The sequence below is a fragment of the Bufo gargarizans genome, chromosome 1 (genome assembly GCF_014858855.1).
Source record: "Bufo gargarizans isolate SCDJY-AF-19 chromosome 1, ASM1485885v1, whole genome shotgun sequence".
NCBI classification, from domain to species: domain Eukaryota; kingdom Metazoa; phylum Chordata; class Amphibia; order Anura; family Bufonidae; genus Bufo; species Bufo gargarizans.
This window is the reverse complement of record NC_058080.1, coordinates 624621815-624645496: the sequence shown is the minus strand read 5'-3', so window position 1 is coordinate 624645496 and position 23682 is coordinate 624621815. Positions and strand designations below refer to the sequence as shown.

Sequence of the window (23682 nt, the reverse complement as noted above, 5' to 3'; positions counted from 1 at the left end):
GAAAAAGTGTCAGCCTCTCTGATGGCCAGGACCATGGGAGCGCACATAGGCCAGTGCTTTTTCCTATATTGTGCAAGCGTGACCACCACTGATGGATTGCAGGGTGGTCTGTTACCATGGGAACAAGCAGTGTATAATGTGATGGAAAAATTAATCCAGCCAGCAAAGGAAGCAATATGGATAATAACAACATATTAGTAAGTGGCTTGTATTAACTTTCTCTACATGATAAATGCCACTTACTGAAGTGAGACAACCCCTTTAATATATTGTTTAAATAAGAACGTAATGTTTTATTTAAAAAAAATCATGAAGTAATGAAAAATGCACCCTTTTCCCTGAAAAAAATAGTTTTAATGGAAAAAGTTGAAAAAGATAAAAAGCCATTCCACATCATTGGTATTGCTGCTTCTAGAGTTGCCTGATCATAAAATTATGATGTTATTGATCTTGTATGAACACTGTGTAAAAACATAAAAAGTACGATACCAACAATTTCTCAGTAATCGTATAAACCCTAGATAAATGATATTATACCACACAGTGAATGCCAAAAACAACAAGAATATTATAATATGCTATTTTTGTCCCTCAAAATTTAAAGGGGTGGTCTGATTATGTAAAGTTATCCCATATCCACAATGTAGGGGACAACCATTAGCTCGATTTTAACAGTGAGAATAATGTAATACATTGCAGGGTCACTAAGGCCCAAAACAGACTCACTTGTGATATGTGAAAACCTACTGTGCTGTTTTGGTTTAACCTGTTTGGGTAAAAGTGTTTTTGTTGCTCTCGTTTGGCCAGAATACTGAAACAGTATGACCATGTCAACATCGTGAAGCTTATCGGAGTCTGCACGCAGAGACAGCCGATATACATTGTCATGGAACTTGTACCAGGTGAGCTCATCTATCAGTAAGTATGTTCCGTGTCAGTGCTAACCGCTCATTGCTTGGCTTTATTGTATCCAGTTCCTCTTTTTTTACTTCCATGATGTATGGAGGGCAGACTTGATGGGACCCAGTTGCTGAGATGCAGGGATGGACATGTTATTGTAGCTAGGCATTAAGAACTTCCATAGAAATAAATTAAAAAAAGGCAAGAATTTGGGCTCCTTGGCTATGTGCCTCCTGGGATTTGTCCAGACCTGCTCAGTGTCAATGTCTTATTATATTGTCTGCCCATTGTCCTCATCTCTGCCGGAGTGATGGTATTGATCATGCATTCATTTCTCTCACCAGCTGACCATGTTTTCTACGGTTGGCAGATATCTGCTGACAAAACATAATTATTATTTTTTTACACTATGCATTAACTATTTCCTGGATGTTCTCTTGTGTCCTATCTGCACAGTGCATCAAACATTGGGAAATACATACCGTATATAATTGTTTATTTAAAAGTGGATTAATGGAAGCAAATAATGCACTGTGAAAAGACCTTGAGCTCCTATATAGATAATGTTTCCAACATTCTACATTAGCCTTAATAAAAATCCACTTTATCTTTTGCTATGAAGTTGTTCTTCTTTGATAATCTCCCACCAGAAGTATCCATACACCTTTCCCTATGGTGTATATTATAAGAGCGTGTCTAAAACGTAATTTTCGCTGCTAAATCACATTTGGATGCATTAGCTGAAAATTAGAAATTCAGAATTTTCCATCTCATTTTTCAGTGTAAAGCTTTATTTTGGAGTTTTTTTCCCCAGCAATCTTGTATCTGCTATGTACACGTTATTAGAGGTTTTTGATGGTCATTTTTTGCATCTTCCTTACTTAGCAGAGCACTTTCATCATGTAGAATCCATGAGCACATTTTCGAGCTGCAGTTATAATGCATCAGTCCAGTGTGGTTTGCTTCTAATGTTTCATTTCGTGCCTAATATCCCACAACAAATGAGGATGGAATAGTATGAGCTGCCCACTTATCCAGACACCGAACACACATTAATCCTACAAAACTAGACTTATTTCCCTTAATTTGTCTCTTAGTGGGGTTTAGAACCTGCTGGCAGATTACACAGCTGTAATAATAGTGCACTGCACATTGCCCCTGAGACGATACGCTACATTTCAGTAATGTCATTATACCTCTTTAGAGTTTGGCCTCAGAATGTTATTTACAAAAGAGTTTTTGCAGAACTGTAAACTTAACTTTGTGAAAAATTTATGTGCCGGGTCTCTTACTTTTCATTGCTGGTTTTCTATGACAGACACAAGGGGAGCAAATCATACTGTGTGCGAAAATAGGTAATTGTCTAGTGGTATGTGGTCACATTTTCAGCAACCACTTCAACCTTATATTGACACCATATACTACATTTGTAATAAAGGGACAATAGACTCTAATTCTGTTTCTGATGGCATTCATATTTATATGTTAAAGGGAATTTGTCACCTGCTTTTACCATTTTAAGCTGTCACCATCGCTATGTTCACTAAAGTACCTTATTTCCAGCAGTCTTCTTTTTACTTTATTTCGTTTTGTCCTTTTGATATAAAAGTGCTTTTTATGATATGCTAATGAGGCTCCAAGGGGCCCAGAGGGGCGTTTTTTTTCCTTCTCCGGTGCCCAGTGACGCCCCCCTGCAGTGCCCAAGAACGCCTCCTGATCCTCAAATAACCTCCCAAGGCCCCGGCAAACGGTTCCGCCCCCTCGCCACGTCATAGTCTACCTTCTAGAATTGCCCCGTTCTTCTTCCTGACGGCGGCCAGAAAACTCACGCAGGCGCCGTACCGCCTGCGCGATCATCAAGCTCCTGAGGGCAACAGCCTCAAAAGTCTCACTGGGCATGCGCCGAGCCCAGTGATGTAACCTGAGCTCTGTTGCCCTGAGGAGGTTGATGATCCCGCAGGCGGTACTACACCTGCGCAAGTTTTCTCGCCGCCGACAGGAAGAAGGACGGGGCATTTCTAGAAGGTAGACTATGACGTGGGGAGGGGTGGAACCGTTTGCCGGGGCTGTGGTAGGTTATTTTAGGATCAGGAGCCTTGGACATTATGCAGCTGAACTGCCTGCATATGCATTATGTGTGCCCTGTCAGTCATTTCTGTCACCTAACTGCTTCTTGATCTCCGGGGCCCCATTCCCCCCCACCCCCCCCACCCCCAACCCCACCCCCTGTGTGCACCAGCTCTTGACTGCTATTGAAGGACCAATGTAGGCAGTCTGTTCTCTATCAATGAACATTAAATGATTTGTTTATATCCTATAAACATGGAGATTCATAATTCGGCATAGGTGATGTAAGAATCTGTGACAACTCCATGGATAGGTAAAATATGCACGGAAAACAAAACATAAGTAAATAGTTAAGGACATCCTTTCCAAATGTATTTACTGATTTTATAGAGCAATGTTCCATCTTGTCCCGAACAATCCCAATTTTTTTTCGTTTGTGTATATTAGTTTCATTATTAAAAAGTGTGTCATTAGAAAATGATCTATTGTGTATCTTGTTTTTATGTTAACCATATAATTTCCATTTTATCCACTATGATGGCCACAAGGAGATTAACCCTTGCCCTCTGTAGGGGCAGGAAAACAGAGAGAGAGTTTAAATTGTCCCAAAAGAGAGGCTTCTCTCATGTGGGAGGTGAAGAGTTTATTTGTATCGCAGGAGGACTCTATTGGGGGCTGGGATCCCTCCTTAGATCTACTTGTGCAGTGTCCTGGATCCCTCTGTGGCCTGTGCCAACGCTGGGCAGAGGGAATATATGCGGTGCTCGCTACTCTGCCGCAGCCTCCACCTGCTGCATCTAATCCCCTGATCCCTCTTCCTCTCCGTGGGGAACAAGCCGGGAGGTTCTCCCCAGAAGTCTGGGAGAGGTACTAAGGGCCGCGCGCACACTCTTGCGTGTGCTACGGCCTCCATAAAGGGAGTTACGTGACAGATGATATCACGTCATGGAGGGGGTGGAGTTTGGCCCGTCACCCTCCGGAAGTTTGCGACGGCCAGAAAAATGACGTCCGACACCATGCACAAAAGTGCGGGCAGGCAGCAGGAGAACAGGATTGTCCGTTCAGCAGGTCTGCAGTAGAAGCAGCATTGGGACGTATGGAGAATTTCCGTGAGTTCCCCAAAGAATGGGGAGAAAGGGTATTTATGTATACATATACTCTGCAGTATAGTAATGTGTGGTTGTTCTATCTGACTCTCTTAAATAGGGTAAAGAGTCAAAGACAAAACTCAGATCTCTAAAATGTGCTACTTACACAAAAAGACTGCCTGAAAATTACAAGAAAAAAAATTATGTAAAGAATGTATTCAGGATCTGTTGAAGAAGGAACAACCATCTATTCTATCAGAAGTTAAAAAAATATGTTACAGGAAGAAATTAAATCTTCTCTAGCTTCATTATCGGGTCCTAGCTCATCCCCTGTACCTACTAAAAAACTGTACCTACTAAAAAACCCACAATTTCTTCTGATTTAGAAGAGGATGCCTCTTCATCCAAATATTTTGGAGAAGAAGACAGTCTATCTGAAAGGGAGTTAGGCTACTTTCACACTAGCGTTCAGAGCGTATCCGTCTGAGAGCATTTTAAACGGATGCTTCTGCCGAATCTGTAAGATTTGCCGCAAGGGACCCTTTCTAACTCCGCTAGACGCGCTTTATGGATGAGGTCCTGGTTGGGAGATAAAACGTCAACATCAAAATTATGCTTTATAGCCTTTTCTGGCGGGTATGTTTTCGGCCCTGTTCTCGATAAAATATTAGAGAAAGCAGCAGATAAAAAGGGGTTCCCTGAGCATAAAGAGAAGAAACGCCCTTTCGTCAGCTACACGAAGGGGGTAGAGGTAGAGGATTCCGCCTTAACCCTCAGAACCTTCCACAGGACAAACAATGACGCCAGAATGGGGGAGAGGCTTTATTTCCCAGTGGGAGAACCTAACCACAAATCCCTGGGCTTTGCAAATTATAAGAGAGGGTTACAAAATGGAGTTCTTATCAACTCCCCATCACAGGAGTCAGATTAGCTCTCATGTTGCACTTGTTTTAACAAAAATCTGGATAGGTATTTAAAACCTACTAGAAGCCAAAGTCATTATACCAGTTCTACAAAAAGAACAGTGGAAAGGGTTTTATTCAAGATTATTTCTCATTAAAAAAAACTGATGGGTACCTCTGTGCAATTATAAATCTAAAAGATCTAAACAAGAGAATCATAGATAAAAAGTTCAAGATAGACTCAATATCCTCCACAGTACCGTTGATTCAGGAAGGTTCATTCATGACGTCTGTAGATCTGAAAAACGCATATTACCATCTTCAATACACAAAAACTAACAGAAGTATCTAAGATTTGCTATAAAAAACGCAGCAGGTACAATTTGTCACTACCAGTTCACCGCACTGCCATTCGGCATTTCAACCGCACCAAGGATCTTCATGAAGTTGGTAGTAGAGATGATGGCATTCTTCAGAGAGGAATGTTTAGCAATTATTCCTTATCTAGACGACTTCCTGGTAATAGAAAGGACAGAAGCTAAATCTCGCAGAGACACAGTATTTTTTTTATAGAAAAGCCGGAAAATCTAGGCTGGATAGTCAACAGGAAGAAATCCTTTCTGAAACCAGCAAAAAGAAGAAAATTCCTCGGTATTCTTCTAGATTTGGTTGCCAGAAGAAAAGATATCAGACCTGAAGAAGAAAATAACAGAGTTCCAGTCTCATCAGTCCTGTTCAAGATAAGAAGCAATGAGAGTTCCAGGTATCATGACTTCATAAACTTCAGTGGCCTGGAGTCAGGCGCACACCAGAGTATACCTGTCTTGGATCCTAAAAAATTGGGACAGAAATCAATTGTCCCTAGACAAGAAAAAGAGAAAAAGAGAATGAACCTACTACAGCAGGGAATTCTTTGGCACAAATACCCAGAAGTTATAATCACGACAGACGCCAGCAAGGCTGGTTGGGGTGCAATAGTAGGAAATAAAGCTTTTCATGGCCTTTAGCCGGAAGAGATGGCTTCAGTCTTTTTTCAGAGAATTAAATTTCAGAGAATTAAAGGCTGTTTTGATAACATTAAAAAAGGCTCAACATCTAGTGAGAAGATGCAATTTAAAAATACTGTCGGATAACATTATGACAGTGGCCTATCTAAAGCACCAGGGCGTGACAAAGTCTCCAGCATTGGAACGACTCACTCGAAAAATATTCTTGTGTGCAGAAAGCAACATCTTATCGCTAACGGCTGTTCATCTCAAGGGAACGTTAAATTGGGAAGCAGATTTCTTAAGCAGGAAAACCCTAATGGTCCCTAAACCCACTGATATTTGAAAATATAACAACAAAGTAGGGAACTCCATAAATCGACCTTTTCACTTCAAAAGAGAATGCAAAGTATCAGAAATTCTGTCCCCTAAATCCCAGAGACAATCAGTGGGTGGTAATTCCCTGATATGGAACTGCGAACTAGCTTATGCCTTTCCACCTTTTCCTCTAATAGCCAAGACAATTCAGAAGATACTTCGGGACCTGGTGACAGTAATTACCCCTTACAGGCCCAAGAGGTGTTAGTTCCCAGTTCTAAAACAGATTTCAGTCAAAGAACCCTGGATATTGCCTCACCAGGAAGACATTCTCAGGCAGGGACAGGTTTATAATCTAAACCCAAAATTCTTCAGACTAGGAGCCTGGATCCTGAGGGCGGCATCCTTAGACAACAGGGCCTCTATGACAGAGTAATTAGTACCCTTAAAACTAGCAGGAAGAAGGTTACAGTACTTCTGCTATTTACCTTAAGATCTGGAAAAAGTTCTGTAGCTGGGCAGGGGATCCAACTCATAATAGATCAAAACTAGTCATTCAGAGGATCCTAGACTATTTTACAGCTGGGTCTGGATCTGGGTCTTAGACCCAGCACCTTAAGCTTTCAAATATCCGCATTAAGTATCTTTTTCGATACCAAACTTGCAGACCATCATTGGATTAGGAGGTTTATGACAGCAGCATCTAGATTAAGACCTTGAGTTCCTCAGTGGGACCTTTTAATATTGTCCTAAGCAATCTTTCAAAAACTCCCTTTGAACCCATCTCAGAGATTTCTTCATTTCATTTAAAACTGCCTTCTTTATAGCCATCACCTCTGCAAGGCAGATAGGGGAGCTTCAGGCTCTATCCTCTAGGGAGCCTTACTTGACTCTAACATGTCAGGGTCTCTTTTAGATTAGACCCGGGGTTTTTACCAAAGGTAGTTTCCACCATAATGGCCCATACTTATCCTTTCCCCCCAAAAATGTGTGTGAAGGGAAATTCTCAAAATAAATAAATAAATCTGATGGAGAGGGTGGGTGGGGTCATTTAAACTCTCTCACTGTGTTCCTGCATCTACAGAGGTCAAGGGTTAATCTCCTTGTGGTCGTCATGGTGGATTCAAGGAAACTGAACTACCGGTAAGTCCAATTCCGGTTATTTTTAGAATTTGTGGTGTTTTTTTTTTAAGAATAAATTTTTTATGAAAATCTTTAAATCATGCAATTTTCTTGCTTGACACTAGGCCTAATAATATGTCCAGACTTCCTTTTTAGAAATATGCTTTACAGCAGTTATATGGTTCATAGACACAATAGAGAGGAGTATACTCACTGTGACTTGTGCAGATGTCTGTTTACAGGAGGGGGAAAAGTAGGTAACCTGCGATCATGTGTTATCTATATATGTTATCGGTCATTGTAAATCTTCTTGTGCTGGTGACTGTTGAAAAGTGATTACAGTGAACAGGAAGTCATGAAATATGATTATGCCTAGTGGTCAGTGTGAGAACTGCAGGATTTTTTTGTACAGTAACATGGAAAATTAAAAGAAAAATCAAAAATTTCTTAAAATGTATGTTAACATAAACTTTGATTTAAACGATTATTTTATGATGACTCATGGCCTTTAAACATTTTCAAAATAGTCCTTCAAAATTTGTGTTGTTTTATTATACTTCTTTTTTGTTCTTCATTACTTTTCTCCTTGTCCTACAAAACTCATAAATGAATCACATATAAACTGTGACTTCTTTTCTTATTATGCTTGTATGATCAGTATTTTTATGAAGACAAAATTGTGCTCTGTGCCATTTACTATTTTCAGCCAACTATAAAGCTAAAAACCCAATAAATCAATACTAAAAAGATGAGAACATTCTGTTTTAAAAGTCATTTGTGGGAAATTGAGTCTGTAAGACATTTTCTTGCTTCTTATGACTTTCATCTAACAGTACATGAAAACATAGTAACTAAATGCAATATAATTGGAAACCATGGAACTGAGACAAGATTTTATAATGCAATGCAGTATGGATTTAATGACTGTAACTTTTGAGATCTTTTACGAAGTTTGTTTTTGGTGCAAAACAATATTTAATACCCAAAATCTATACAGAGGCATATTTGGGTAGAATAAAAATGTAAATTGTGTTAATTTATGATAGATACAATTTTACTAATTTTATGTATCTATGCTATAATTTCACAACAGGTATGGCTTGTCATAAGATGAGCATCTTTTCTGTTACATTTTTACTGTTAATGACCCTTTACACGGGCCAAGAATCTGCCAGATAATTGCTGATGAGCGTTCATAGGAACATTCGTTATCGATTACATGGCAGTGTAAAGATGTTTCCGATTTCTGGGGAAGGGAACTAAGCTGTCGTTTGCTGGCACCAGATTGTGCTGTCTAAACGTGCTCTGCTGCTGCAGGCAAACGACGATTACATTGGGACGAGCGATGGCTCATCCCCCCCCCCCCCAATAGTGTGGAGGAGATCACTGCATGTAAATGCACTGGTCTCCTTCACTGATGAGCAAGTAATTGCCAGGAAAGAATGCCTTTTGCTTTTTTTTTTTTTTTTTTTTTTTTCTTCTTCATATTTTATGTTGTTGCCTTTATTGTGAGTAACATAAATAATATATATTTTTTTTTTAAGTTTCCCCCCATCATTGTGCACTTAATACTCTATAATGACAAAATAAAAACCAATGTTTGTAATCTTTGCTAAATTATTGAAGTTATATTAATATTGCATTTGACATAAGTAGTAAGACCTATTAGCACCATTAGCAGGGATTACAGCCTCCAGTTGTCTTCAGTATGATACCACAAGGTTTGCACGTCTGGATTTGGGAATTTTCTGCCATTCTTCTCTGCAGATCCTATCAAGGTCTGTCAGGTTGGATGGAGACTGTTGGTGGACAGCCATTTTCTGGTATCTCCAGAGATGGTCAATTGGGTTCAAAGTCAAGGCTCTGGCTGGGCCAGTCAAGGACTTTGACAGCTATGTTCCTAAGCCATTCCTGTGTTCTTGGCTGTGTGATTACGGTCATTCTCTTATTAGAAGGGGAACATTCACCGATTAGTTTGCAATAAGAATATTTCTGTACTTTGTTCCATTCAGCTTTCCCTCAACCCTTACTAGTCTCCCTATCCTAGCTACTGACCCCCAACGCACGAGACTGCCACCACCATGCCTCACTGTAGGCATGATATCCGCCAAGTGATGAGCAGTGCCTGTTTTTATCTAGACAAGATGCTTAGAATTGATGCAAAAAATGTCAATCTTTGTTTCATCAAACCAGAGAATTTTGTTTCTCACAGTGAAAGTCATTTAGGGAAGCAGAAAGCTCCAGGGACAGTCCTGGTTGTTCCAATTTTTTTTCATTTAAGAATTATGGAGACCACTGTGTTCTTGGGAACTTTCATTATCGCAGAACTTTTTTCGTATCCTTCTCCAGATCTGTGCCTCCACGCAATGCTGTCTCTGAGCTCTACAGGCAGTTCTTTTCTCCTCATGGCTTGGTTTTTGCTCTGATATACATTGTCAGCTGTAAGACCTTATATAGACAGGACGGTGTCTTTTCACATCATGTCCAGTCAACTGATTTTACCACAGGTGGATTCCAATCAAGGTGTAGAAACATCTTAAAGATGATCAAGAGAAATGTGAAGCCCACAGAGCTAAATTTAAACGGGTCATAGCAAATGGTCTGAATACTTATGTCTATGCAATATTTTAACAGTTAGTCCAGCAGAAGTACCCTGTTTATTCATTAAGTAACTAAATTTAATAGGTAATTTCAGAATTTACATATACACAGACAAAACAGTTCTATGCAAATGATCCATGTAGAGGCCAAAAAATGAATACCTAAGATACAGGTATACACGGCGGGAGGCCGGGGAAGGTTATCCCTAGTACTGATTCCCTAATCTGGTCCTCTGCCCAGGGACGTCTCCTGATGGTGGGGGCGCCCTGTCCCCGTACCTACACTCCAACTCCTAACTATCCCTGGTGAAGTGAGTGGTGGAGTGGGACGATATAAGTGGTGTCTAACATGGAAAACAAGCACAGATAGAAAGGATTAGTTGCAAAGGTGTCCACTGTATACTGCCCTCGTGGCATAACCAGGAGGTACAGGGCACACCTAGAAGATAAAATATACAAACAAAACGCACAATTAGGTATAGGTATATTAAGATAAGTATAGATAACCTACAAACCCCGACGCGTTTCACCCATACGGAGGGTTTGAACCCTCCGTATGGGTGAAACGCGTCGGGGTTTGTAGGTTATCTATACTTATCTTAATATACCTATACCTAATTGTGCGTTTTGTTTGTATATTTTATCTTCTAGGTGTGCCCTGTACCTCCTGGTTATGCCACGAGGGCAGTATACAGTGGACACCTTTGCAACTAATCCTTTCTATCTGTGCTTGTTTTCCATGTTAGACACCACTTATATCGTCCCACTCCACCACTCACTTCACCAGGGATAGTTAGGAGTTGGAGTGTAGGTACGGGGACAGGGCGCCCCCACCATCAGGAGACGTCCCTGGGCAGAGGACCAGATTAGGGAATCAGTACTAGGGATAACCTTCCCCGGCCTCCCGCCGTGTATACCTGTATCTTAGGTATTCATTTTTTGGCCTCTACATGGATCATTTGCATAGAACTGTTTTGTCTGTGTATATGTAAATTCTGAAATTACCTATTAAATTTAGTTACTTAATGAATAAACAGGGTACTTCTGCTGGACTAACTGTTGATACACATTAATACCCCGTCTTAGTATAAGCTCGCTATCTGCATTGCTGGACTTATGCAATATTTTAGTTTTACCTTTTTAATAAATTAGCAAACATTTCTAAATTTCAGTTTTCACCTTTTAATTATGAGGTATTGATTGCAGATTGGTAGGGGAAATCATAATTTTTTTTATTTTATTTAAGCGCAAGATGACTAAAAAAGGTGAAAGGGTCTGAAGACTTTCCAAATGCATTTTATGTAAAGCTACCGCTATATCAGTTTTATATCCTTATGGATTAATAAGGCATATTGAAAGCTTAGTCTAGATGAGACAACCCCTTTAAGCCGGGTTTACATGCTGCCGTTACTGCATATGGGCAAAAATCTGCTCACCCAGGTAAATACTGGTAGTTCCCACAAAGCTCCTCTGCCATTGACTTCTACAACTGCATCACAAAACCTGAACATTTATTTTCTAGCTATTAAAAGTACTATAGTTAGAAAACTCATTTTAACTTTTTCTCTCCTCCTTTATGAGAAACTTATTATAGCTAAACTCCTTTAAATCCACAAACGTAAACAGCTGAGCAGTAGCTTGAGGATAAGCAGGTGTAACATACCAGGAGCTGTCATTAAGGAAAAAAAAAAACATTAAGGTCATCACCTGAGGAGCGCCTGTTTCTTAAGAAGCCAGAAATCTAGTGCTTGCACAATGGAAGAAATGTAAGGATGATGGCAATTAAAATGCAAATCCTTCACGCGAACACTTCAGTTTAATATGCCAGAGCCTCAGAGACTCAGTCAGTCTGCTCTTAAATCTGTTTAATAACCCTGCATTATCCTGTTTATTGTGAAGCATAAGTAGCTATACCTTGCTAGGAAAATTCTAATGTATATTTCTGTTATAGAAGCCTTCCAAGCCCTTGCTTAACACAGCGGGTTACTAAGTCTATCTAATCTCCTCTAAACATAATAGTGGGGGCTCCGTCACTGCCTAAGATATTGTCGGCTATAAATATGCTTTAACTTGTTGCCGAATTAATATTATATTGTCCTTCAGGAAAAATGTTTTTCTCACAAGCCGAGAAAGATCAACTACTAGCTTTGCGATTCTAGTGGACAAGAAGCTCATACAATACAAAAAAATGGGCAGATTTCAGTTGGTGTAAGGCAATTTCCCATCTATGGTGGATATGAGCTCTTTCCATCCACACGAATGGAGCTGCTCTACAGTACACGGCCACTACATTTTGGATGGAACCTTGTGCTTTTGGTTCTGCCCACTGTGTAGTTCCAGTGTCAGTGGCTGCCAGTAACAACTTGGATCCCACAGATTTGATATCGATGACTCATCCACGCCGTCAGTATCTACCGGAAAACCCATTTAATCATCAAAATGTATACGTTAAACTGACTTGTAAATCAGTGCAGACAGTTAGCCATGGCATTGCAGTAAAAAATCAGCATCATTTCTTCAACAGGCCAGGCTACAGATTTTAAAATTCATAGCTTGTCTTAAAGAGCCCCCTTGACCCAATTAAACCAGGAATACTGCCTGGTAGGGTTGATTGTACCGATACCTTTCTTTAGTCTGTCTGTTAAGCAGCTGGAGAGATATTATTCATGTGATTTTAATAATTTGCAAATGAGCAAGTTGGAGCACCAGGGGGCTCGCCAGAGGCATTGGAGCACTGTTTTTTTTAACACCCTTGTGCGCTGCACACACCCTGCTCCCATGGATTGACAGGGCTAGAAATCAAGCATGGAGAGGTCAGAAGCAGCATTCAGAGACATATAGGAGTTGTTTGACTTGGGATGTGTTTATGCCTTCCTTTGAGGTGAGGTGGCAGCTACTGTTCCCTCAGCTACTGTTCCCTTGAGAGGCTGGCATTTTTTCTTATAGTGTGCAAGTGCGATCACCATTGATGGTTTACAGGGTTGTTGTAACCAAGGAAACGAGCACCAAGCCAGCAAAGGTAACAATATGGATAATAACAATACATTAGTAAGTGCCTTGTATTACCTTTCTCTACATGATAAATGCCACTTGCTGAAGTGAGGCAGCTCCTTTAATACTATCAGTGACTGAGAGCTATGTACATATGTATACACACTTTAGGCCTCATTCACACAAACGTATTTTTGGTTTGCATTTTTTTACGAATCGAATATGGACCCATTCACTTCTAAGGGGCCGCAAAAAAATGTGGACGGCACACGAATGTTATATGTGTGCCGTCTGCATCCATTTATCATGTAGAGAAAGGTAATACAAGACACTTATTAATGTATTGTGATTGCCCATATTGCCTCCTTTTGCTAGCTGGATTTATCTTTCTATCACATTATACACTGCTCGTTTCCATGGTTACAACCACCCTGTAATCCATCAGTGGTGTTCGTGCTTGCACACTATAAGAAAAAATGCCAGCCTCTCCGGTGGCCGGCACGGTGGGAGCTCACAACAGCTGGTACTTTTTTTCTATAGTGTACAAGCACGGCCATGCTGCTGGACTGTAGGGTGGTCGTAACCATGGAAACTTTCTCTGCATAATAAATGCTATTTACTGAAGTGGCAAAATCCCTTTAAGTTCAGAATGTTGAATTTCAATACTCTACATCCTTTGTTCCATCCTATTCTCCAAGTGCATACTTTTGTTGGATAGCTTTTTGGCTAAAAAGCGTTCTGCAAAAAGTAATGTATCTTTGTTACATTTCTTCTAGTAAGTTTATACATTGCTAGTAATTAAGTTCTATTAAGTCTCACTGTCCTTTTTCTCTGTTTTCTCAGGTGGTGATTTTTTGACCTTTTTAAGAAAGAGGAAAGAGGAGATGAAAACGAAACAGCTTGTAAAGTTTTCTTTGGATGCTGCTTCTGGCATGGCCTATCTGGAGTCTAAAAACTGTATACACAGGTATTGACCTTATAGACTTTTATGACTGAAGCACTATTGTTCTTATTCCCTTCTTCTTAGGCTACATGCACATGACCGTATGTGTTTTGCGGTCCTCAAATTGCGGATCCGCCCCAAAAATCGGATGACATCCGTATGCCATCGTTTTTTTTTTTTTGTTTTGTTTTGCGGATCCATTCTAACAATGCCTAAAACGGACAAGAATAGGACATATTAAAATTTTTTTAGCGGGGCTACGGAACGGACATACTGATGTGGACAGCACACGGTGTGTTGTCCGCATTTATTGTGGACCCATTGAAATTAATGGCTCCGCATCCGATCCGCAAAAAAAACTAAAACGGAAGTAGACACGGAAACAATGTTCGTGTGCATCTAGCTTTAGTCTCTTTTTTTTTTCCCCCTCTTTAACTAGTTCAAGACCAGGCTATTTATGTGCTTTCATGACCAGATTTATATATTTTTTTTTTTTGTATGTTTTTTTTTTAAAGTCATAACTTTGTTCTGTTTTTTTTTTTTCACTGATAGATGGTTTTTATGACCTAGTATTTTTTTTCATTTTTATACCTGGGAATTATTACATTTTTTTTCCCCATTTTTAATAGCACAAAATACTTTTTAATGATGTCACCATTCCGTAATGGTCATTTTGATTTAGGGAATGTATGGCTTATTGTTTAAAGTCTATAGGCATTCGGCAAGCTGTTAATGTTTTAAGTAATATTCTTAAAGAGGTTATCCCATGTTTTCAAGTATGCTTAAATCTGTTTATGCCACCACCAGCAACTTACCCAATACATGTTATTAGCGATTCCTCCTCCTTTCCTCTATAAATGACCTTCTTTTGCAGCCTTATTTACATCTGATAGTTATTAGTACCGGCCCCCCCCTAGTGATACTGGAGCGGTGGCCTGCGCGCTGGTTATTTCTCCTTCACTTGTCAGTCCACTTACCATGGGTATCTAGTTGCAGGAAGGGATAGTAGAGTAGGAGCGTAGAGGCGGCTGCTGGAATGAATTCCGGTTCACACAGGAGCGCGCACGTAAAGAAAGGAGGCAGAGTCAGTAGATCAGCAGAGCGCTGATCCCGCTGCCCCCTGACTGAGCAGTTTCTTGAAGACGACAGAGCAGCAACGGCCTGGAAAGCAGAAGGTGGGTTAACCCCCTTTTAATGAAAGTTTTTATTTATTTTTTATTCTCTCCCAAGAATGAAATATAAAAAATAAATACTGAAAGGTTATTTTTTAGAGTTGAGCGAACCTTTTGGCAGGTTCTAGTTTGGGTTTTAAGTGAATTACGTAATCTGTGAGAACGGAATCCATCACGTAATTCACTTAAAACCCGAACTGGAATCTGTCACAGGCAGGGTCGGTTCCTCAACTCTAGTTATTTCTTTGACGTAAAATAAAAATACATATGTGATTATTTTTTTTATTTTTTTCTTCCTTTAAATATGTTTATACCGTATTTTACTTTGCTATACAGTATGTTAAGATATCGGTCACAATATATAAATTCAGTGTTCACTCTGGAAAAAGTATGTGTTTTAAAACCTTTTCCCCGGTAAAAGTTTTCACAGCATGGTGGATGGAGACTTTTTATTTTGATGGGTGTTCTAATTTTCATTAGCTATCGTTTTTTTTTTCAGTTTTTGCCCCTCTTTTTTGTTTTCGTTCGTTATCACATCCATCTTCAGGAGTTATGATCTTTGTGCTGCAGTAATGCTTTGTTAGAGACGAGCCTGACACTTGATGAAGTAATTTTATAGAGAAATGCCTGCTGAAAATACACTGTGCCCAATTCATTTAACACTTGATCTCTTGAGTCCACTACTTAATTAGACCTCTTAACATTTATAGGACACCAGGAGACCTCTCTGTTTCTTGTCTGTAAAGAAAACTGTTTAACTTTTATTACAGCAGCCATAAAAAGCACAATACGGATTCTGTACATTTCTTTTTTTTTTTTTTTTTTTTTCTTCTTTAAGGTTTCTTTTCCTAATCTCAACTCCTCTGAAGTCATCTTTCTGCTGTCTTTTCAGAATTTGCTGTGCAACATTTTATAACAAATTGACCAAATCAGACAGATTAATAATTCTTGCCGGCAATGTGAGACTACGTTTTGGAGAGTTTAATCAGTTGAATGCCACTGGCGTTTCTACTGATGATGAACTATCATTCAAACTATGTTCATGTATTCTAAAGACTCCTCTAGAGTATATCGCGGAGTTGAGTCTCTTCTACAAATACATCTGTAACGTTAGCAGCTTGGCTATCAGGGAGCCCCTAGGTAATGTAACGCAGCAGTATGAATGATGATGTTGTAGCCATTGTAAATGTAGCGAAACATTGTAAAACTTGATTTGACTTCATATATGTGTGCCAGGCGTTAATAAAGTATAGTTAGTTAATGCCAGAATTTAACATTAACTGCATAAACGGACATCGGACCTGTCACCACTCCAGACATGTCTGTTTTAGTAAATGCTTGTATTTCCCATGAAATGTCAACTATGGAGCATCTTTTCTTAGAATTCCAACTTGTTTTGTGTCTCTGTTATTATTTCTAGAAATGTATAAATACATTTACAACTGGGTGTTACCTTTTGGGAGTGTTTCCCTGCAGTCTGACACTATTAAATTAGTGCTGACAATGCCAGACTGTGTAAGAGTTGTTGTACAATGTATTCATACATTTCTAGAGTAACAGAGGAATGACATAATGAAGAGTTCTAAGAAAAGTTGCTCCTCAGTTGTTATTTCATGGGGAATGCAAGTAAAACAAACATGTCTGGAGTGGTGATAGGTCCAAAGTCAGTTTTCCTTGAGTTTGCAGTGAGGCAGAGTGCGACTTACCTGTGATCTGTTTGATACAGGTAGATTCCAGCATTAACAATGCAGTGTTTCATTCCTCTGTTACGCCTCATTCACACGTCAGTGTTTTGTTCAGTGATTTCCATCAGTGGTTGCAGATCTTTTCCTTGTGTAGCCTACACTCCTTGTTTTGGCTCGCAATCACTGATGGAAATCAGTGGCCAAAACACTGAAGCGTGAATGAGGCTTTATTTTTCTAGAGATTTATGAACAAACCTGGCAAGTGGGTGTGCCCCTATATAACCTGGCACTGTCAGCACTGATTGTACAGTATCAGACTGCAGAGACAGAATCTCCAACAGCTTGTATTCATACACTTCTAGAAAGAATAACTGAGGGATGATACAAGGTATAGGTCTAAGGAAAGAAGCTTAAGAATTGTTATGTCACGGGCAATAAAGTATATAGCTGAACTGGCATATCTGGAGAACTGACAAGTTGACTTTAAAGCATCATTAAGCTCTTAACCCCTTCCCGCCGCTCCAATGGAAAATTACATGCACTGTGGGCACCATATCCGGCGGGTGCCTGCAGTTTTAAAAAGCAGGCACACAGGACTAAGGTATGCGATCAACAATAACGTCCATCACATACATTTAACCCCTCAGATGCCTCCCACTGCATCTGGGAGGTCAAAAATCAGGAGCACCCAGCCGTTCACCAACTCCGCCTAGCGAGGATCAGGGAGCCAGTTGTAGTGTGCAGCAGCCTCTGTACGCCTGTGTGATACAAGGCTGCTTTACGTTAGTTTCTAAGAAGAGTCCTTATTATAAGTATATACTGGCTAATGTCTCATTTTTAACATCAGTGTGAGGGTTGATCAGATGTTATGGTTTGCATCCACTACAGTAGTGCACCTAATCTTAGAACTATTTATTCTATGTATTATTCTACATCCACACATTTTACCATCTGGTGTGTAGGATGTCTCTGTGGCACTTGTGGTCTGCTGCGGGCATCCTCCATTGTATGCATTTTTTGCTGGGGATTGCCATTAGCAACAGACCACAAGCGCAATATCTGCTCCCCTGAGCATAAATGCACAACTGCATTTGGGGTTGAGCATTTCCTGCCTTTTGAGACCACGTATTTTTGTCATTTAAATGGAAGTAGGGCTGCTAGCATAAGATCCTTAACCCCTCGATCTACAGTACCACAATAATAATTCTATGCCGCAAGTGGGTAGATAAGACTCAGCAGGCTCAGCTCTGTGCCTGCACCATCATGTGCTGGTGCCAGCTGTATCACACAGTTAGCAGCCTGGTCTCAATGCCAGGATCAGTGATAACTCAGAGCCCAGCAGTTTAACCCCTCAGATGTAGCGACATCCACCATCGCTGTATGTACTGTAGGATGCCTGTCATGGCAGTTGTTGGAGTCATCTGCCATGTTATTGCCTCTATTACACTCTGCCTCTGGCAGAGTGTAATAGAATACAAGTAAAAGTCCCTGTACGCAGTAATGCAGAAGTGGTACAGTGTTTATCAAAAGCGATAAAGTGCCGGTACAATTTCCCCAACTCTTCTAAAAAATAAAGTAAAAACAGCTGAATAAAGTTTTAAAAAATTCAACAATCAGCTAACATAATTGGTATCGCCTCTTCCAAAATATTAACATAGCATGTTATTTATCACACACCGTGAATCCCATAAAACAATAGTTTTTTTGCTCATCTCGTCTCCCCAAAAAGATTGAATAAAAAAATGTATCAAAAGGTCACATGAATTCCAAAATGGTATCAAAAACAAAACTAAAAATGTCAGAACTCCAGCTCGTCCCGCTAAAAAACTAGATTTTGCAGAGCTCTGTAAGCAGTGTCATGGGTATGTTTTAATTTGATATCTCCATATTCATACTGACCCACAGAATAAATTTACCATGTTGTTTTCACTGCACAGTAAATGTCGTGACAATGAAACCCTAGAAACAGTGGCTGAATTGCTGTGCCTTTTCAGACTGTCATCTCAAAAAAACGTTTAAAATGTATACATTAAATGTACCCAAAAATGGTGGCATGAAAAATACAATTCGTCCTGCCAAAGAAACAGGCCCCCATACATCTATTTCAATGGTAAAATAAAAAAAAGGAAGACGGAGGCCATCAATATCAGATCGGTCAGGCTTCGGCGACCCATGATTACTGTGTAGTTCCAGTACCAGAATTGCATAGCTCTGTCCACAGATTTTTTTTTTTAAAGATCAATTAAAAAAAATATTTTTAACCCAAAATTTGTAGAAGGCAATATGATAAATAAATTGCTCCTGAAGGTGTTTATAGCATGTAAAGCCATTTTTTTTAATGCATGTAGTTCAATAAGAAAAGGGGAAAAAGATGCAAAGGTGTCCACAGCCATTAAGACATTAAAGGGGTTGTCCAGGTTCAGAGCTGAACCCGGACATCCCTCCATTTTCACCCCGGCAGCCCCCCTGACATGAGCATCGGAGCAGTTCATGCTCCGATGCTCTCCTTTGCCCTGCGCTAAATCGCGCAGGGCAAAGGCATTTTTCTGAGTTCCAGTGACGTACCGGGCTCTCCATGGGGCTGACAGGAACCCCGGTGACGTCACCGGCACTGATGGGCGGGATTTGGCTCTGCCCTAGCCAGTAAAACGGCTAGGGCAGAGCTAAAGCCCGCCCCTCAGAGCCGGTGACGTCACCGAACACACTGCTGGGCGGAAGTTACCGCCCGGCAGTGTGTTATTAAAAACAAAAGAGCCTGTGCCCTGCGCGATCTAGCGCAGGGCACTGGAGCGCATCGGAGCATGAGATGCTCCGATGCCAGGCTCAGGGGGGCTGCCGGGGTGAAAATAAGGGTATGTCCGGGTTCAGCTCTGAACCCGGACAACCCCTTTAAGTGTTCCACCAAAATGTATCAAGTGACATTTTTAGATCCAGTGAAAAATGCCTTTGATTCACCTTGTTTTGTAGATTAAAATAATTCAGTATAAGTTTGCATTCATACATTGTAATATGTTGCGTTATAAATATACATATCAGACATTTTAAAAATTAATGAAATATTGAATTCTGCACTTCAGAGGGGAGAATGAGTTCATGCTTAGCTGTCGTTAAACCATCCAGTGTTTTGTGGCCATTTTACTGTGCGGTTCCAGAACAGTTAAATGTTTCTATGAATCGGGTAGTTCATTTTTCTTGTCCACAGAGTACTTTCACATACAATCTCTTACAAGCTCTACACAGCCTACCGGAGGCACTTCTGCCTCCCAGCAGACTACGTTTTCATGAAGACAAAATATTGGTTTGTACAGCTAGAGAACCGAAGCTTCTTGAGCGATGAATCACTGTATTGGATTTGTTTTTAAGTTTAATTTTATCTTGTAATCCTGTTTTGAGAAATGTTACAGAATATCCATATTATAAATTATGAAGAACATGACTTGCTTTAAAATGTATGATTGTTAAAGCATTGCCTTATAATGCATTCAGTGTGCATTGTAATTGTAAAACGGCATGAAATTCATGCTTTTTTGCTCTGCCATATTTTTTAGTCACACGTTTTACTTGCTGCAATTTGAATAAACGCAGAGGGATCAGAAATAGCATTTGCAAAATATGTAGTGGTTGTCTGGCTTTTTATACCTTCCTGTTGGCCAGAATATAACATCTGGCACTCCATGAAGAGCAACAGAAAAAAACACAGCATAAAAAAAAAAAAATCCTATATCCTCAACCAATTTATCTTTATTTCACCAATTCACGGTGGTAGCTGGGCAACATCTTGTCCTATTATTATTTTGGACACCCGGTTATCAAAGGGTGTTTATATTTATGCTTTTTAGATGTAAATTAATAAAAGCTATTTTTTTTTTTTTTTAAAAGGGTCCTTTTCCAGGCTAAATATATCCTCAACCAACCCTTATAGATTTGTTGTAACGTAAGTCATGTAATTAAATAAATAATTTCTATTTATATAAATTGTATTCAGAGGGTATCCCCAAATTAAAATGTAGCCTTTATTAAGACGCTAAAATAACCCAACATACAGTATGCAAAAACCAAAAAAGAATTATTGGATCACAAAACCGTGTAAGTACAGCAATCCTTTATATTCCACAGTCCAGGATAGGGCAAAGTTGTAGGCAGGGTGATGATAGTCTAATGGGGGCCTTTCCCTAATTCTCGCCCTATACTATAGAGCCCTGCCTATAGTACGGAATAGCCGATCCCGTATTCAGGAACCTCCTATAAGCCCTTAGATGGCCCTGAAGACGGATATTAAAGACACCTAGATAAGGTGCCCTAAGGTGGGTCTATTAGATACCCTACTATAAATACAAAAAGTAATAAATGCTGAGTACATAAAAAAAATATACACATAGTACATCAAGATAAATAGATGCTGGATACATGCTGATTACATCAGGATAACAAGAGGCTGAGTACATCAGAATGAATCATTGCTGAACACATGATGATAAACAGATGCTCAATACAATCTCTGCAGTATTAGAATGTATCTTAATTTAACAGATAACACCTTCAGTTTCCAAAGGTCATTACAATTAGAGTGTGGATCCCTTTGTGCCAACGCGTTTCGCCCATTTTATGAAGTGGGCTCTTCAGGGGACACAAATGCAGTGTTTAGATAAGCATCAGAGGTACGGTATACTTTCAAACATGATCCAACCTGTTGTCCAACAATTTGTTGTAGCACCAGTTGATCATAGGTAAAGGATAAATATAAATACGACACAAATTCAGCAAAATACAAAAAAGCAATGAACAGGTAGGGCCTGTGAGCCTGCAGACACCCTCAAATTAGGTACAGATTAGTAATATGCATTCTCGCAAGAGATATAAGGTTAGATACTCCTCAATCTAAAATTGCAAGGTTATAAGGTACTTGCGTGCCCCATATATTAAATGAGGGCAGGATGCCAGTCAGTATGGTTGCTGTTCAGTGGGATAACCAGGCCACTATGACATCCTGTCTGCGTCACATGATCTTGATAAAGAAAAGAAATCCTTTATGCATTTTGCAACCAGCGGTCTGTCCGTACCCTTCTGCTAAGCCACACACTCTTTTTTTTTCCGCCTTGTTAGAAAAGAAAGTAAAGTAGCGAATTATAGCGGAAATACGGCTTTTGTGGTGTAAAGGACTTCATATACAGTCAGGTCCATAACTATTGGGACATCGACACAATTCTAATTTTTTTTGCTCTATACACCACTACAATGGACTTGAAATGAAACGAACACAATGTACTTTAACTGCTGACTGTCAGCTTTAATTTGAGGGTATTTACATCCAAATCAGGTGAACGGTGTAGGAATTACAACAGTTTGCTTATGTTAGAACAGTCTGCAGTTAGTAATTTTGTTTCAAATCCATTGTGGTGGTGGTGTATAGAGCCAAAAATGTTAGAATTGTGTCGATGTCCCAATATTTATGGACCTGACTGTATCTTCCCAAAAGTGTCTAATGTAAAGATTAGTCTTACTAGAAATAATAATGCAAGTTTTGTACAGGCAAAAGCAGGGAACACTTGTAAATGTGATCTCAGCAGCCATACAGATTGTGAACATAGCTGTAAATGAGATCTGACTAGATAACTAATGGTGTCTTATAACTATAACATTATAATGCAATGTGCATGGACGGTAGAGGACAGGTTAATGCGGCACTCACCAGGATCCGTTCTTCAACCAAACTTTATTGCTGGCTAGCAGGTAGACATCAGCTGCACAGGCTGGGGAGCGGGACGGCCTGTGCATGTGGGACGGGTTCCTTCTATTCCCACAACTCGCAGGGAAAGTCTCTGTCTTTAGGGGGCATCACACATAGGGTCCATGATTTCATCACATGTCGCACCTCCTATGTCGTCTATGTCGTATCATGCACCTGCAGCAGGTTTTATATTGGTAAAACCATCTTGCCCTTGTTCGAGAGAATACGGGAACACATTGGTTCAATAAGGACGGGACGAGGTTCGCCCTGCCTTGTTGACCATGTTCGTTCGACCCATAATGGTGATCCGTCCAGCCTCTCTTTTGCTAGTATTGAGGCGGTGGGACCCATCCCACGGGGTGGGGATCGCCACCGCCTCTTGCTGCAACGGGAGGCTCGATGGATCGTCAGAACAGGTGCCATGGGACCACATTGTTTGAACGACAAAAATGACATGGCCGTTTTTCTTTAAGGCCTTTTCCACTTAGGGTTTTACCTTTTTATATTTGCCTATGCCGTAATTTTGTCATCTGCCTCCCACGGCGATAGCTCCACATGCGTTTTCCCTTATGCTTTATTGAAACAGTGGGGCAGTAAGGGAATCTCCCCCCCCCCCCCCTTTTTGGCCCTAGGTAGCTTTAACTTAACAGCAGCCATGTACATCTCATTTATTGTATCTCCTTTTGTTTTCTAGCATTTCCCTGTATACTATTGTAACTTGTCCCCTCCATTGGGCTGACAAAGTGCTGCTTCATATTCTATGTAGCGATTTACAGTATGTTATTGTAACATCGCAATGTTTCCCTTTCTATTTGTGTTTCAGCATGCACCTGGGGAGCGTCCGCGGTTGTCATAGCGATGACCCTGGGTTGCCCTTAAATGCACGCTCGTGCGTCTGCACGCTAGTAGCGGTCCGAGGAAGAGCAATCCAGCTCGAAACGGCCGTCACCGCTCTTTCACACCCAGGCCGTCCCGCTCCCCAGCCTGTGCAGCTGATGTCTACCTACTAGCCAGCAATAAAGTTTGGTTGAATAACTGACCCTGGTGAGTGCCGCATTAACCTGTCCTCTACCGTCCATGCTGATTTCTCAAGCTTACCACGCTGAGCACCATGCAGTCTGGGTCTAACCTGTGCAGCCGCGGGTCTTAGGAATTCCGGGGTCCGAGGATATGTGAGTTA

The 23682-nt window shown here is 40.3% G+C and overlaps 1 protein-coding gene across 2 annotated transcripts in view; it reads left to right on the top strand.

Annotated features, from left to right (window-relative positions):
* Positions 1 to 23682, top strand: part of FER (FER tyrosine kinase) — a 239241-nt gene that overhangs the window by 166660 nt on the left and 48899 nt on the right. For both annotated transcript variants that reach the window (XM_044275952.1, XM_044275953.1), the window contains 2 exons: positions 808 to 902; positions 13818 to 13941. In XM_044275952.1, coding sequence (XP_044131887.1) covers positions 808 to 902; positions 13818 to 13941 — 219 coding nt within the window. The remainder of the gene's footprint in view (positions 1 to 807; positions 903 to 13817; positions 13942 to 23682) is intronic.